Genomic DNA, 16,651 nt, shown 5'->3' with positions numbered 1-16,651 from the left:
TCAATCATGTAAAAAAAAAGAAATTACTGTTCACATGACTAGTCATTCGTGTGCAAATGCTATTTACAAAGTAACTTTGTATCTATGAGTAGCATATGCTTGCACTACTGTATAGGAGTGAAAAAATCCACTGCCTGGGTTGGTTATAAATAGGCTAAGAGTGTTATTAAGTGCTTAGACACATAAAAATTAAAATTGCCTGCACAAAAGTACACAGTAGGTAAAGTTGGTTATATTTTACTGATCAGAGACAGTAAATAATACCATTATTTTTGTTGGGGCTGAGATCATATATGTAAAGAGAATGTTTACTTTTCATCTTCAATCAGACTTCTGAACAGTGCAAAGATGCAGCCTGCAATCAGTATGAGAAAGAGAAAGAAAATCAAGAGGTAAGATCTATTTTTTTACATACATTTTGCATATATTCATATCATTCAAATCATTTTATAGTTTTAAATATTGCATATTTTTTATTATTTTTTTTTAGGTAAGCATTAATGTATATGTAAAATGTAAAATGATTTATGTTATCTTTACTTCACTGACTATAAAGTTTGCATTGCTTGCATTGGGAGTATAATTCTTTAGGGTAAAAACCTATGCAGAATTATCACTATCATGTAAAACAAAAAAGCTAACTACACATATTTCACCTTGTTGTTGTTGTGCTGTTTGCTGTGTGCTGTGCCATTTTAAGGTAAAATTCCTGCAAGCGTCATAGATGTTTATAAAAATGTGTGAGACCTGGCATCAAACAAAACTACCTGAATAACCTTCCCCATCCACCACCCTCTGTTGGCAGGTTTGCCATCATTAGGAATGCATGGTCATGTATGGTTCTTTGACTCTTACTCTGAAAATGTCACATACGTTGACAGTGTTTGTGTGATCTGCAGAAAGGTACAAACAAATAGGCAGGAGCCTAAAATAAAGTTCATTAAAATTTCTGTAATGTGAACATGAGTTTTATCGACACCCTGACACTTATCGTGTCATCTACACAGTCAGTCAACACGTCTAGATGTAGTAGTTAACTTTTTTTTTATTAGATAGCACATTCTACATTGGATATATGTTAAATAAGTATTTTATACAAATAAATAAACATCAATTAAATATAATATATTAAATACAATATAATAATAAAATAATATACTTTATATTTATATTATTAACAAATATATAATAATATATAAAACAAATTATAAATGAATCTGGGTTTTTTTTTGTTTGTTTTTTATTGAGGGGGAGAGAGAGAGAGGGGATAGAGGAAATAATGGAGAGGGGAGAGAGAGATGGAGGGAAAGAAAGAGTGGGGTGAAGTGAGAGAAGGAAGGAAAGAGAAAAGAGAGGAGAGAGAGATAAATATTAATACAGGAGTAAAGGAGAGGGGCATAGGAGAAAGAATAGGAGGTGTGAGGAGAGGGAAGAGAGCGAAAGAAGGGAAGGGAGAGAGCAAGAAGGGAAAATGGAGAGAATGGCAGAGAAAGACAGAGAGAAAGAAGATAGAGGGGAATGAGGTGAGAGGTAGGAGAGAGAGAAAGGTGGAAAAAAGAGAAGGGAAGAGTGAGAGTGGGGAGAGAGAGAAGGAGGGAGAGATGGACAGGAGAACCTGTAATGGACCCTAATTTCATGTTTTGGGGCCATTGCTTGGTTGATTTGCAAGTTTGCTTTGGATTGTTTTCACAATAAAATATCAATTTCCAGATTCAAACTTGGGAAGATAACCCTATATTCTTATGCAGTACACATAATCTTAGGCAAAATATATAGCTCATTCAATGACTGCAACCTGCCATAGTTAGGAAGCAGCACTGCGATCAATATATAAGGTGTAAATAAAGACAGGTTCCTCCAGTGCATTCCTATTAGCTCCTAATTTATTACACCTGAGGTGGTGGATGTAGGGTTGTGTATTTTTCCACATGTTCAATCTGTATTTCTGTTTATATACATGATGAGAATGAATGCACAATTCTAGTTCTATGTGCCATCTGTTAAAGTATATCACCCTTATATGTAGGCACTACCTGAATGAAGTTCCAATGTGTTCTTCTTACTTACTTTTTCACATGGCTGTGTACCTGCTGTTATCGTTCATGAGGGCAGGTTATCTAAAAATGAAGACGGAAAATACTTTGGTCATTAACTATATTACTGGTGTCATTATACCTTTTTGATAAAATAAGTTACATAATCTTTTTTTAACAATGTGTAATTGATAAGATATGTTATAATAGCATGTCAGGAGGTTTAATAGTAATTGCCCCTTGGTTCATAAATTCAAGGTTAATGCTCTAGAAGATATTCCTCTACTATCATTGCTGTCTTTTTACCTAATAATGCAATATCGAACCCACGTATAGGGTAAATGTAATTTCTTTTTCACAAAAATTACTGCTGGCTGGTGTCTACTACATGTAATAGTATTTATGTATAACATTACTTTAATTCCCTTACAAATATACTATATTTCCTTTTGAAAAAAAAAGGATCTAGTTGTGCAGTGAGTACAGGGTAAAGCCTTGATCTAGTGAGTAAATGGGTGAATCTGTTTAGCTAACTGCATAACTAAATCAGCTGCCGGTGAGATTTTTTGTATTCCTCTGTTTCATAAATACCTCTATATGACATAAAATGATTTTTAAAATAGTTGGCACTATGTTTTATAGCCATTACCAATCCCTTTATATGCCACATATAGTTACTGTTTGAATCATGATCTATAGGTCAACAACCCCAACTAAACTCAGCTACCTTGACCCAAGTAAGTTCATAGGACAATGACACTAAGAATGTCTTTGATAGATAGGGCAAAACAATACAGAAACCAGAAGCATGCAAAGCCAGATAAGCTAATGTCATCCAGGGAACTCCCATAATTTACAGCTGTAATATTATTTTTACATATTTATCTTATCTAGTATCCTAGATTCATCAACAGCTATTTAAATTGGTTTTCAAATGTGATATGTTCTCTGGAAATAAGTTCATTGTCCTAACTCGTCTCTGCTATATGATCTAATACTTTATAGTAGGCAGTATTTCTTGAAACAACACATAATCTGAGTAAAAAAAGACTGTATGCTTTTTTATTAAGTTATCATATATAGTCTATTTATTTAGATATATTGGAAAACAGCCATTCAATATATATCCAACATCAATAGAAAGTAAATGGGTAAGTGTTAGCTACCCTTGCTTGTCCCTATTAGCTGAACGCTATGCTGTGCTAACCCCTAAGAGAAGTAACAAAAGGAAAATAAAAAGAGAGTGGGGGTCTTGAGCCACAATACCGTTTGTGATTAGAGATAATTACAATTAAATAGAAATGCATACAAAAAGAAAACAGTGAAACATATTTTAATAGACCTTGACCTTCATTCGTGCATGGGGTTTAGAAAGGTCTTCACACTAAATATTGTTCATCTAATCTTAAGGAACATAGATAACAAAAAGAAAAGGGTGTGTTGTCATAGACCATAAACCCTCATTAACCCCCCCTAGCATTCAATTTCTGTCCATATTTTCATGCAAAAAGCGGTACATTGTTTTGTATGGAAATTTTTTTTTACATTGTAGGCCTAAAATTCTTAGGCATAACTCACTGTAATATGTCCAATATTTATTAAATTTAATACATTTTAGTAATAAACTTTAAATAAAAAAACACAAAAATCTTTTGTGTGTGTCCAAATCTTTGTGTTTTTTTATTATTTTTTATTATTATTTATGTATATAATATAAAGATTTCTTTTGTATTGAAATGAGTACAGCTATTGAATTGAATCCAATACAAAATTATTTGAATTTCCTGCCGCGCCTCCTGCATGAACTGAGGCATGCACCAACGTCACCAGAAACCCCAGGGAACATCTCTGCAGTCGCTGGGAGAAGATCAAAGAAGGAGGAAGCCACCCGAGGACCTAGACGAACGAGCAGGTTGCCGGGGGACACCAAAGGAACAAGGTAAGTGGGGTTTTGTGTTGTATTTTAGCGACTCTGAGTGTGACTCGGGAATACCACCCCGAGTCACACTTAGAAATACCGCTGGGGGGTTATTATATGAGGTTTACTGGTTTCTGTACTAATTAGAGAATTCCTATTATTTCCATTCATATAAGTCCAAGGATTGAAAAGATGAATTAAAGTTTAGTGGAATGCTTTTATGATTACACAGGCCTTAAAACCTGATGCGTTAATCGTCATATTTGGTGTCACCTGTTATAGACAGACAGCAGGGTGGTTCCTTTAAGAGGATGTTGGAGGTGGTGCCTTCTTTGGGGAATTAGCCAGTGCTAAGCCTGTTGTGGAGGGTATGCATGCACAGGCTACGTGAAAGAGAAAGAGAGAGGAAAGGCACAATGGTGAACAGGGTGGTCCGGCCATAGATGTGAAAAGAGAATATTAAGGTTTTCAGACACAATATTGACTGGGGAACTTTGGGGTGTGGTGTGAAAGATAGGCCTTAGAAAAGTGAGGGTAAAGTGCAGGTATGGTGAGGTAAAGAGACTGCAGTCATTATAAGTTTTGAGGGAAAGGGAGCTGCAGATGCAGTGGGTGGTGAGGGAAGGTGGCTGTAGGCGCTGTTGGTGGTGGGAGAGGGTGGGTGAACATAAGGTGGAAGATAGAGGAGGGGGGGTAGAAAAGATTTTATTGTAACAAGCAAAGAAAGGGGTTTTATGATACATGTACAAAACACACTCACAGATCACCATGCACCACCTTTCTCTCTGCCTGATACAGCACTGTTCACTACATTTGCTACTAGCCAGGCTGCAACAATATAGGCAGAAGCTACTGGACCACTGCCCTCCTCATGACCCTTACCTGACAGGCATAGAAGCAGATAGATAAAGCAGTGTGTTGTATAACTTACCTTTCTTTAAATGTTAAAAATTTGTTAAGACATGGGCATTTATTTACTTTTTTGTACCTTGTTTCAAAATTTGACATCATTCAGTGTGCCTTCCATATAATGTCTTCCTGATGTTCTGCTAAAAAATAATTTAGTTAAGAGATACATTTTGATACTTGTAGACTAAGTTTACCAGGTGCAATGGGTAGATGCTGCACTTTGCAAATAAGTATTTTGAACTAAAATATTTTTTCAGGGTTTCAAATGTAAAGCAAATGTATACTAATGTGTGTGTAGGATTGGCTTTTATGTCTTTATTAGAAGCAGTGATGAATCACCCATAAAACCTGCTGAGCAGAACCAGTGTGTATAAAAGTCGCTAGGGTCAATTTACAAAGCTGAAACAATGGGTCTGATTTATTAAAACTCCCAAAGGCCGAAGAACATTCACTTTTTTCAGTGTACCTGGGTGATCCAGCGAATCTGTGCTATTTGTTAGCAAATGTTTTCAATCCTGGAACAGATCCATTCCAGGTTTGTTGGATCACCTAGGTTTACTGATGAAATCTTCTTCAGTCTTGGAGAGCTTTATTAAATCAGGCCCAATGTTCTTGTTCTGAATGTTATATGCATTGACTGTTATCTAAAATATATTTCCTATTGAAGAATAGGAAATCCAGTTGTATGGTCAGTGGGGGCAAATTATATACTTGCATGTAAGTGGATGATTTTAGTTAGCTATCTATGTAACTAGGGGAAATGAACCAAGGGACTCATGATAAACGACTCATTTTGTGATTAGCAAATATCCTCTAATTAATTTAGAAGTTATTTGAAAAGTAGTTGTAACTACAGAAAAGATTTTATATATATAATTTAAGTCATCATCTCCCAACTGAGCTAACGCTGAGCCCAAGTTAGTTCATTTATTAAGACAATGACACAAAACAATACATATACATGCGATAACAAAATAAGCTAATATTATCTAGAGGTGTTACAGGTTTTTTTTTTACATTGTGTTATTTACATTTGTACTTGTAATTGTGTTATTTACAAGTTACCTATTCTTACATGTCTGTTATACAAAAAATTCATTAAAAGCCATTTGATATTATTTAAGAACGTTTCCTATAAAGCAGGACAGGTTAGGACAATATTATTTTCTAGTACCTTGGTTTACCTAAGTTTGGATTTTCCTAAACAGCCCATGCACTTTGAATTTATCGATAAGTTCAAAGTGCATGGACTGATTTCAAATAGATATAGAGGGAATATTGTTTATTATACACTGCTACAATAATGTTTTTTGCACAATCATGCTTGCTTGCATACTTAACATTGTCTTGTTGTTTTGAGAAAATGGTACTTAATTGTACTAAAGTTTAGTATACTTTGACCAATATTCACTTGCAGTCAGATAAAATGATCAGACCTAAAGTAAATCTGCAGTGAAATCATAAGCTGATTGACCATTAGCAACTCATTTTTAGGTTTCCTATTGGATGTGGATAGAGTGGCATGTTGGTATATATTAATCGAAAGTACATGTCATGTGCAGGAATGATTGTATCAAATCCAATCAGCATTCCAGTCACTTTATATCTACCTTAACATTTGTGCATTTTTTGTGAACTTTACAGTCAATAATTTACTAATTAGAAAATAAATTAAATTGATCTGTGGGGAGCAAAATTGGCAGCAGATTTGCTTGGGTTGTAATAACTATAACAAATTTTATCAATGCTAAACTGTTTCTGAAATCCTAGCATTGCTATTCTGTGTCTTTAGTTTACAAGTAACAGCAAGTTCAGAATTTTTAGGTGTACAGATCCTAACAGTGCTAACCAGTGTTTGTAGGACTACAATTCCTAGCCTTAGTATTAAGTGTTTTCATGATTACATGTCAAAGTTCTGCCACCCCTAATCTGTAGCCCTACAATCCAAGAACTAATATGTAACATGTGTAAAGCTACCCAGTCCTAGTGCTTCCATCTATTGCAGGACCAGCAATCCCAGAAATGCTTTTCAGCATCACCATGATTTCAGGTGACAGCATTGTCATATATATAAATGGCTACAGTCCCAACATTCCTATCCACTGTCTGTAGAGCTACAAGTCTCAGCATTTATATCTACTGTCTGTGGAAGTAAAACTCTAAGAATTACAATCAAACATGTATTCAGTTATTGAAAATATGGCAATCTTTGTCTACAGGTGAACACTATCCAGTAAAAGTATATTTCATCTATTATCTAAAGGGGGTTTGTATATTTTTATCTAGCATTTTTATCTAATCTCTCTTATACTATCAGTCCTTTTATTGCTATATATCAACTAAAAATCCATTGTTGTTCCTCATCTGAACAACTACAAATCTTACCTCTGTAGTGCAATATTTGTGGTGCAGCTGTTCCAGCATTGCATATCTAGCCTCTATGGATTCTAGGTCACAGTGGTTCTATTCAGTATGTGTAGGAGTACTAGTCCTGGTAGTAGTGTCTTGCATTTGTGTTGTCGGAAAGACAGGACCACGCACGGAGAGACAGGACCACTAGGGGGCGTATGGAGGTGGTGCGAGCTCTGGGAAGGGCCAAGGCGCAGAGTCTAAGCCGTAACCTGGTTTTCTCCAGAGCCTCTGATGGTGAGGATGTTGCGCTGCTGGTTACGGCCAGGTTGCGGTCCTTGGGCACACCAAGGTGGGCAAGCAGGGTACCAAACCACCAGGCAGGAGGATAGTCAAAGAAAGTCAGGGTCGAGACAGGCAGCTGGCTAGAGAGGTCAGGTCACATGGCAGGGGTCAATAGCCAGGGATCAAGGAGACAGACAGCAATGACACTGGGCCACTGTGGCCACAGGGAACACAGGAGACACTGGAAGCAACAGGAGGCACAGGAGAAGCGGGGATATCCACAGGCAGACAGGAACACTGGAACTGCACAGGGAAGTTGGCTGGGAACCAACAGACTGGACAATGAGGGGTTTATACAGGAGCTGGACACAGTAAACACTGGATTAAGAAACAGGTGTACAGGAACTAGTTCATAGAACTAAGGGCTCGGCAGAATGGAGACACAAAGAAGACATGACTTGTTGCACGAGTCTGAGAGCTAGCTAAATAGCAAGGGCTGGTTAAGAAGCTATTTTCTGATTGGCCAGCGGCATGGATGGAGTTGATAAAGCTTTGAAACAGAGGCACGCCCAGCATCAGAACTGCCCACATGTGCAGGGGGGAGATGCCCGTGCTTTAGTGAGGAACAGGTAAGTGTGACATGTGGGACTACTAGTCTGTAGAAGTTATGTAGAAGTGATGCTCCCAGCATTGTTATCCTGTGTCCTTTTAAGTAGTACATCTATGTAAATCTACAAGTTTCTCGAATGCTAAATTTACTGCACCTGCTGTCCAACATTTTCACAAGACTGCTATCTAACTATAATAGTATTGGATTTCCAGATGCACTATCCAATATCTTGCACCCTAGCATATCACACATTTACATTTTCTTTTGTTAGCATACTTATGAAGGGTCTTGCTCCTGCGTGTTATTCCTATTATGGTAACCTATATTACATAATACTATATTCTTGTGGTTCATAACCTTGTGGTGGTTATTCATTCCTGAATAAAATTAAATATCTGCATTTTCAACATGACAGCAAAGATTAGTGGTGTTGATCTACTAAAGATTTTGTTAGGAAATGGTCATTTGCCAATCGTAATATAAAACACTGTTTGTTCTGTCCAAAGATGTTATTGGCAACAGCCAGGAGAACTAAGATAGCAGCAGCCCCTGCTTCCCTTTAGCTGTGCAGCCTGATGGATTTATGGCATCCCCAGCATCCATTGGTAGGCTATGCACAGCTGAAAGGGATTCTAGAGGCTGATCAGCTCTTGCATTGTCATTGGCTGCAGGGGCTTTATAACCACTTTGTTTCCAGTCTTCTGTGTCTGTTATAGGAGTTGGAGTGATTTTTGAGTACTCTGTTACTATCCTGTGCCTGTTCCTGACTATCCATTGAACTCTGCCTGGAACAACCTCTGCTTGCGACCCCAACTCTGTTTGTGCCTTTCCCTTTGTACTTTGTTTGGTGGACTGATTTCCTGTGTTTTGTCCTCGGCTTGTTTTTGGATTTCCTTTCATTCTGTATTCAGTATTAGTGGGCTCTGTACTCTGTATTAGTGGGCTCTGGGTCTGCTGCCGACCTATCTCCAGACACCATCCCTTGCGCACCAAGTCCTGGGGGCAACCGAGTGCTGGGAGACACAACCAGTCTCCCGAGGCTGAGCGGGGACTGCTATAGGTGAAGACTGCAGCGATAGATTGGGGGGATTGGTGTCTGAAGAATACTGGTATTGACCAGGGTCTTACAGATTCGGATGCTTGTGTAGAAAAGTTTATTATCACTTACTCATTAGCTTACTAAATACTGTGAAACTTCACTGTGCAAAGAATATGTATAAAACATGATTTTACTTGCACATGATTGGATATCTGAAACTAGCAAAAATTCACCTCAAACACTAAGCAAAGTAAATTATAAAATAACTTGCCAAGTGAACAGCTTAACCGCATTTAGTAAATTAACCCCTTTAGGTTATAGTACTTTTAATAATGAATAAGCCCTTCCATGACGAACAGTCTAATATGTTATATGGCCAGCATCATGGTAACTACCCAAGCAGTGTTTTGTCTGAAGTTATTTTTTGTATTTTATTAGATCTCAGTGTTAAATTATACTTTAGCCTTTCTGTTTAGTAAAATATTCTATGTAAGAACCAAGTGTTTATTGTCGGCCATTGTTGCTGTCTTTTTGTAATATTACTAGTTCACAAATACAGTAAACTCCACGTTATCTGGCAACTCTCAAGCAACTGGCAAAAAAAATTGTTGGATTGGTCATACTAGGCATATACTGTACTGTATTGCTTTTATTTGTTGCTATTGCTTTTAACTGATATATTTCAATATTATTTTATAAGGTCAATACAGAGTTTAGGGTATTGTATAGCATTGGGTATAGAATTTGCTATGCCTTTATTTAATAGTAACATTCAAGCAACTTAGAGGTACCTTTTTGGGTGCTGAATACCAGGGACTTTAGTGTATAAGTTACTTAACTACTGGTCAGCTTTTGTTTTGACAGTCATGCTAACAAACAGAAAGAACTGAAAAGTCATAGGCATCGTTAGCAGTAAACGTTATCTAAATTTGCAGTAAACTATATCATATCAGCTATTCAGACCTTCAAGATATCACCAACCATTTGAAAAACATTCTAAAATTGGAACAAGCATCTGAATATTTTCTTATGGTATAACATTACACATTTCTAATGCCTCTATTTTAAAAAATACCACTAAATATACAAATAGTCACATATACAACATAGGTATAAATTGTTGATTTTTGTTTTCATTCTGGCTACTGAGATATGTGCGGTGTATATTGAACTTCAGTTGTACCTTTGTTGATACCTGTCATACTTGTACTTACTCTATACCAGGCTTTTGCACCCTCAAGTACTGTGACTGTCAAATTCACAGCAGCATGGTCAGTTCATGAAGCCTGTGCATCCCAAGAATTATTGTTGTGCATTAGCAGACTCATCGAGTAATTACTTCCTGAGATAGAATATTATTAATATTATTATTAATATTAATAATAATAATATTAATAATAAACAGTATGTATATAGTGCCAACATATTGCACAGTGCTGTACATTAAAATAGGGATTGCAAATGGTAGACAGATACAAACAGTGACACGGGAGGAGCAGAGGACCCTGCACAGAAGACCTTACAATCTAAGAGCATACACAGATGCCCTGGTAATGCGGATACCAAGGGACTGGCTTGCATTGTGCTGCCACTCACAACAAGTGTAAGTGGCAGAATCACCAAGAATTTTAAAGCTAACATAAATTATTAAAGACAAAACTGCATGAATACTAATCTGTTATAGTTCTAAAGCATTTGACTATAAAATATATTGTTTTAGGCTAACTGACATTTTAATTTGTCCATAAATCTTCAAAAAAACATATAGCTTATTATGTATAATACGCAGAACTTGTTCTACCCTGACCATCTGCTTTTCTAGATGACAGTGTCCAAAGCTGTTTTTATATATCATGTGGTGTGGGCTTTCTTCTCATTTGACAGTTTTGACAAGAAGAAAGTTGGACAGATTGTTAATTCAGTAATGATAATACTGTGTCAAATCTGTCCAAGAAAGTATACATTGCATAGTATGCAGGTTTTGTTGCAACGTATTGAGGCTATAAGAATTCCTACAAAACAGATTTTTTTTTCACATATACATTTTTTTAAATGTTATTTCTGCATTACTAACTTTTCAGGATACATCATAAGTGACAAATCTGTATGGCTTCTGTATACCTTGATAACAAGGATACATAGAACCATATTTTTCTTTTCATACATATTTCAAGAGAGAAATATGCAGTCATTAGAGTTTGCAGTCTACTTGTGGCCTCTCTTTGTTCTTTAGGGTTGACCAATGTCTTCACTTCTTTAGTGAGCAACTACTCCAGGATTGTTTGTGCTCCAGTAAGAGAAAGAGAGAAGAGAACACATTAGGGGAGACCATAGTATTGCCAATGAGAGTGTGTGACTAGAGTACCACTAGAGTATCACACTAGGGAGAATGACAGGGAGGTAGGTGGTAAATGAACTATAAAAGTATAATGTGTTTAGGATCCTTTCAACACTGCTGTCAGGAGACAGGTGGTGGGTAAAAAATCCAGTTGGCACATGCTTATTAGTGTGCTGAGCTTATTGGGTACAAGCAATCGACGCTACTTATCAAAAAACGAGTGCTATTCTCTTTTTGTATTGTACATAAACCTGGAGCAGTATCCTTTTTTTTACAGAAGAGATTTAATGATACTATATTGAAGAAGAGTATACTTTTTTTTTTTTAATCATTTAGAAATTAATGTAAAAAATAATGTTGATATTTCTTTACAATGCAGACTCAATCAGCTTCAGAAAACAAATACCGATCCAAAAAGAATCATATGATGTGTAAAGCAATGTGCTTGTGTATTGCATATTCATCCACGATTGGTGGTCTTACTACAATTACCGGAACATCTACTAACTTAATATTCGCGGAACAGTTCCAAACGTAAGTTTAAGTTTTGTTTTTTTTATCATATTAATATTGGGTTTTACAAAGAGTATGACTGTTTTCCCTACTTAGGTTGAATCTACCATTTATCGGTATGATTATGTAGATACGTATTTTAGCTTTTTCTGTACCACACTTCGGCAGGTAGGGTTAAAATATTTACAAATCTTTGTCAATTCAGCAGAAAACTCCACAGACAACAAAGTTTGAGACCAACCACCACCAAGGACTGTTGGAAGTTGTTGATTGTAAAATGTGGTGTTGATCCCGGGAAGTGCAAAAATCTCACTATTACTAGATGTACCATAGTGTTGTGCTGAGGGGACCTAAACAATGGGCACCCTCAGCTTTGCATGAAGGTGGTAAGCCTAGAGTCTGTGGTATTTTTATCCTACACAGGTGGTGTAGGTCTTTTGTACTCACAGAGTTTGGGAATCCACAGGTTGTTCATGCTAGAATGGTTTTCTGCTACAGTCACTAGATCTTGAGAGACAGTTTTCCACTCTGTACCACATGAATGTGATTTCTGGTTTAGCTCCATGCATGTCAGTTCCTCTCATATTTGACAACAGTCTTGTTGAATGATGTGCAATAATCAGGGGGATGTCGGCTTTAAAGTGTGAGGTCACCACTTTTGCTAACATATAAGTAATCAAAAACTTTAGAGAGAATGATTCACATTCTGACTCCTCGTGTAGTATTCTGGTGCTTTTACAGGATTGTGCTCTTGAATCAATCCATCTGTATGTTTTTAGAACAGTTGGGCACCTCAGGTAAAACCTCAGGATGAAGCCAAAACATAATTTCGACGATGCAGTAAAAGGCTAAAAGTAAGCTGGGGATTTCAGTTGTGTTTCCACCTTATCAAGCACCAAAACTGGAAATCCCTAAATTTTGTTATTGACCCATACTTACATTTATCAAAACCAGAATAATTCAAAAGTAATGCTTGAAAATAAAAACATAATTTGAAGTCATAGAATTACTGGAATTAAAAGGAATTAGGCCCTGGGTGTAAAAATCCCAAAGTCTAATCTACAGTTTTCTACTTTTTATGTATTTCTAGCCTAAGAATAAACAACAACATTTGAAGAAGAATGGTTAGCAATTACCTTTGAATGGACCATCCAACAAAATTTCATTTTTGCCTTCTAATTCTTTTTATTCTCTGCACACCACTATTCACAGTACTAATTAATACATCCCAGTATACAGCTGATATCACTAATACCTTTATATACAGTATTATGTTTCTTTAAGGTATTTATACACACTGACAGTGGCTGTGTTAAACAAGTTGTCATTTTGTCTAATTTTCTAAAACAAGAGGTAGCATTATCATTTGTCTACTGTTTTTTTTTTTTTTAGGCGCTATCCTAAAAGTACAGAAATTAATTTCGGAACCTGGTTCCTGCTCTGCATTCCAATTAGCATCATTCTTCTCCTGCTTTCATGGATATGGTTGCAATGGCTCTTCCTGGGATTCAAGTAAGAACCATTTAATTGTGCTAAGAATTGTGTTTAGAGTACTAGAAATCAAGAAAGGTAACGGGAATAAAGTGTGCATAAATGGATAAGATCTCTAAAAACATCATATATTTGTAATAATAAAAAACACTGCATGGATTTTTTTTTAAAGTTAGTTTATGTACCGGAAATTGATATTTATTTTATTTTCTCGTAATCACCTGAACAGCAAGGATCAGATTGGAAGTAATTCTGTCAGTCTAATATACTCATAAAGCATATTTAGGTGTCTATCTAACATATGATTTATATGGCCAACATTTTGAGAAAATATACAGATTGAAGATTTGATGTTATAAATATTTCTAAGTAGTTTCTATATTGCCACCTTGTCATAGGTCTGTCAATTTAAGGCACACAAGGTCAAATTAAGCACTTTATAATAAATGCTTAAACCATACTGGTAAACATGACTTTTAACTATAAAATTTTAAGTATGAATTGCCCAGGTATGTAACAGATTTGCTTTCATCTTGGTATATTTCTGAAGGTCTCTAAAGAATTTATATTGTTTACGATGGAGTTAAGGCAAAGCACAAAGTTCACCTACTTACCCCGGTAATTGTTATTCTTTCCCATTTAGCAATAATCAATAATCCCCTTTTTCAACCAAAACTGATTAATTATGGTGGGCCCAACATAACCTTACTACAGTGGGTTCTATGTTATCCACTTTAAGGATACATTCTTTTGCCTATTTTAAGGAGAAGTACGAAATACCTAATAAAATCCAAACCAATTACGACAGGTGCTATATCCTTTTTGTAAAGTTCTTTTGTGACTTCATGGTGTAATAAACCTTTATCTTATCTATCGGCTTGGGAAAATGAACTCACTTTTGTTTTCACTGAGGAAGATACCTCTAGCTTATGGCAAGCTTTTCCCAAAAGTTCCAGAAATGTACTTGTTCAAGAAAACTTTGTTGAGGTGGTATCTAACTCCTGCCTGGATAGCGCATGCAGTTCCATCTTTGTCACCAAATTGTTTTAGAGGATGTAAAGTGAGAGGCACCATGGGTCATATTGTGGATAAGGGTATACCATATAATTAACTCTGTACTAGGCCTTAATTTACCTAAAGATCCACGATATGCTTTGTTTCATGTTCCTTTCTCTAATGTCAATAGGAAGTCGACCATCCTTATTACACACATTTTTATGGCAATCATTGCTAAGATAAGTGTATATTTTATTTATTTAGCATTAAAGAGATGTTTAAATGTGGGAAAGAAAAAACCCAACGAGAAAAGGCTTCAGAAAAAGTAATCTTGGAAGAATACAACAAACTTGGACCTATAAGGTATGCTACAACAAAACAACATACAATTATGTAGGTAAAACAGGTAAAAATATATATGTAAATTTCAATTTGATGTAACTACTTTTTTACAGCTATCAAGAAATCATGACCTTCATTCTGTTCCTTCTGATGGCTCTGCTGTGGTTTACAAGGGATCCTGGATTTTTTCCTGGATGGTCTTCTCTTTTTCCCAAGTACGGGTTGTTCCACAATGTGCTTTTCAATTCTACCTAGACAAAAAGAGCTCACTATGTATTTCGAAGCTTAAAACATTATTTAGGACACCAATGATGCACACACCACATCTTGTGCATGTGGATAAGAAGATCTTGTGGCATTATATATGCAGAAGCACGTTTGTTGAGTGTATTCAAATAATTTTTCAGGTGGTTGCAAAATGTCTTCTGACACTTAGTGAAGGTTTCCAGGACCTAGATAAAGAGACAGAAGTCTGCTGTGAGAAATTTACTAGTTGGAGATATTTTAAGTTTTTAAAATAATAATTTAGCTAAGTGAGGCAAGTAGGTTTTCACATCCAGTGTGAGAGTCCTAAAACAAACATTTCAGTACTGTATTATCAGAATTTCATTTTTTACACTATTTGCAGAGTTGTTTTAAAATTTTGTTTATTCAGCTTATTAATTAAAATGTAAATTTAAGCTTTTGCCTTTTTATTATTTTACTTATTACTGGGTCTTTGTGCTTCTCTATTTTACTTACGTTTAAATTTTACTTGCATATAGTTCATGCTAGATAATGCTCACATGTGATACTGAGCCTCCATGAATGCAAAATGGGAATCCAGTAATGCAAAGGGAATGCCAGGGGCTGTGCGATTGGGAAAGAAAGGGACATACGAGGCTGAATTTCCATTACCCAAGTAATATAGTAGATTGTACCTGACTTGCTGCAGTAAATTTTAAAGCAAGGGTGCATACACGTGTTAAATTTTTGTGATCATTTCTAGTGACAGATGAACGAACGAGCGCTGTAGTAAACACAGCACCCATCCTGTTCTATGGAGCGGGAGGAAGATGAGGGAGCAAGCTCGCTTCTCTTGTCTTTCATACCAGGTATTCACAATTGCTGTTTATGGTTCTGCCATAAAGTATCTATGAATGACATGCGGTGACTGCTGTACACATATCAGATTCTGAGTCATGCTCATCTCGGGTGATATTTATCTGACATGTGTACATAGCCTATGTTATTTCACTACAGACAACAAGCTTGTACACTGGTTTAGTAATGCAGATACAGCTGAAATTAGGCATTAAGAGATCTGCAACCTTTATGAGGACAAATTTATTATATATTAGGAATTCATTTCACCATAAAAGAGGATCATGCACATATGGTAGACAATTGAGCTAAAAAAGATTTCCTATTTAATCTGCATGTTGTCTGAAGATGGTGGATTACTCTCAACTAGTCTATCATCCCAGGAGAACCCTGGAAATGCCTATGTCTTACAGCTGTGATTGGTTGTTGTGGATTTATATATAGCCCATATACTCACTATGCTAACAGATTTCTAGCATTTACCTATCATTAACTTACTATAAAATGATTCACTTTTTTCACAATTATATTTAAATTTATTTTCAGTTACCTTGGATATGCAACTGACTCTACTGCAGCTTTACTACTGGGTCTTCTTTTCTTTATTGTCCCTGCATATCCCTGGAAAAGAAAAAACTCTGGCAAAAGCAGTTGAGTATTCTCTTAAAAATTAAATAGATGAAATAGAAGTGTATAAGCAGCCATTGCACACATCATATGTCTATTTTTTTAATACAATTTACAA

General features: G+C 36.0%; 1 protein-coding gene across 1 annotated transcript in view; it reads left to right on the top strand.

Annotated features, from left to right (window-relative positions):
• SLC13A1 (solute carrier family 13 member 1) overlaps positions 1–16,651 on the top strand; it is a 36,620-nt gene that overhangs the window by 10,456 nt on the left and 9,513 nt on the right. The window contains exons 7-12 of the mRNA XM_072401574.1: positions 330–392; positions 11,861–12,015; positions 13,387–13,506; positions 14,746–14,844; positions 14,937–15,038; positions 16,453–16,556. Of these exons, the coding sequence (XP_072257675.1) occupies positions 330–392; positions 11,861–12,015; positions 13,387–13,506; positions 14,746–14,844; positions 14,937–15,038; positions 16,453–16,556 (643 nt within the window). The remainder of the gene's footprint in view (positions 1–329; positions 393–11,860; positions 12,016–13,386; positions 13,507–14,745; positions 14,845–14,936; positions 15,039–16,452; positions 16,557–16,651) is intronic.

This window comes from Pyxicephalus adspersus, chromosome 2 (assembly GCF_032062135.1).
Source record: "Pyxicephalus adspersus chromosome 2, UCB_Pads_2.0, whole genome shotgun sequence".
NCBI lineage: Eukaryota > Metazoa > Chordata > Amphibia > Anura > Pyxicephalidae > Pyxicephalus > Pyxicephalus adspersus.
This window is presented reverse-complemented; position numbering and strand designations above follow the sequence as displayed.